The sequence below is a fragment of the Lolium rigidum genome, chromosome 5 (assembly GCF_022539505.1).
Source record: "Lolium rigidum isolate FL_2022 chromosome 5, APGP_CSIRO_Lrig_0.1, whole genome shotgun sequence".
Lineage (NCBI taxonomy): Eukaryota > Viridiplantae > Streptophyta > Magnoliopsida > Poales > Poaceae > Lolium > Lolium rigidum.
Window position 1 is genome coordinate 30,079,253 of NC_061512.1, and position 1,330 is coordinate 30,080,582.

General features: G+C 42.1%; 1 protein-coding gene across 1 annotated transcript in view; it reads right to left on the bottom strand.

Moving 5' to 3' along the window:
- LOC124655793 overlaps positions 1-726 on the bottom strand; it is a 938-nt gene extending 212 nt beyond the window's left edge. Inside the window, exon 1 of the mRNA XM_047194635.1 lies at positions 11-726. Within this exon, the coding sequence (XP_047050591.1) occupies positions 11-726 (716 nt within the window). The remainder of the gene's footprint in view (positions 1-10) is intronic.
- Between the last annotated feature and the right edge of the window lie 604 nt (positions 727-1,330).

Here is a 1,330-nt window from a genome sequence, read left to right on the forward strand (position 1 = left end):
CAGCGCTAGCTGGGGGGCCAGATCCAAAGTGTAGATCTTCTGAAGATGATCCATGGCTATGACCTGGCCATTGAACTCCACAATCTGTTCTATTCGTACACCAGGAAAGGGGACTTGAGACCAAGAGTCACTTCCAACCGGCCAATCGAATAGGGAGTTATAAGCCCCGACAAGGAGATGCGAGTTGGGTGATGCAAGGGGAGCTGTTAGAATGGCACTCAAGGAGTACTCCGCAAGCGCAAGTCGAAGTGGTAGCCCTTGACAACCCAGCTTCTTGTACTCATCACTGTACGGGAGACGTGGAGGTGACACCTTGGCACCCGTGAAAGGATCAATGACAAGACAATGTCCACGGTTGCAGAAGATGAGTTGACCATAGGAAGGGCTAGCACAACACATCGTCTCCAGAGTTTCTTCATCAATCTCGCAGTGAAGACTGTTATTTTGGTTGGCTGGATCCATAACCTTACATGTGCGTAAGTTGTGATGACCATCGTTAGGCAGAGCGCGAGGAACATGGACACAGATATCGGGTTGGATGAGGAGAGGCGTGAATGAGGTGCAAAAGGTAGATTTGGATGGGTACGAAGAGAACGCAGCACGCCAAGTGCGGCAGGTTGCAGCGAAGTCGAGGATATCACAGAAGGAACCTAAACGAGATAAAATAGAGTGCAGAAGATCGTCTGGGAGGTTTGTCAAACAAACCTTGTAGTCCAGACAGAACATGGGATGTGGAGACCAAGAGTTTGCTGTGACTTTGCATGATAGCTAACTCTCTGCAAACATAATAAATTCAAGGTAAGCAAATCAGAAAGATCCTTACGAAATGAGGAAAAAAAGACTACTAGCATGCTTTAAACATGTGTAAGCATATCTTGATCTTCAACTCTCTTGATGAATGTATGTATATTAAAAAACTTGTTTTAAATGCTACTACATACAAGCAATTTGATCTAATTGCACTTCGGTGGTCTATAATCTTCAAGATAAGATGATAGTATGCATAAAAAACAAAGAAACTTCTTTTTGGAAAATACCTCCCTCCAGTTAAAGTTGAGACTTGTTTCTGAATCCTACCTTCACATCCTGGACAAGAGATTAAAAAGACGCTACAAGTGCAGTTCTTCTAGTTCTGGAGACATACTCCCTCCGTTCTTAAATAAGTGTCACAGATTTGTCCAGATTTATATGTATCTAGAAATATTTTAATATATAGTACATGCCAACCTAGACAAATCTACAACACTTATTTTAAAACGGAGGGAGTAATATCCAACCAATATGGTAGTATACATTGAAACATTTATTTTTATTTTGATGTTTCTCTTCA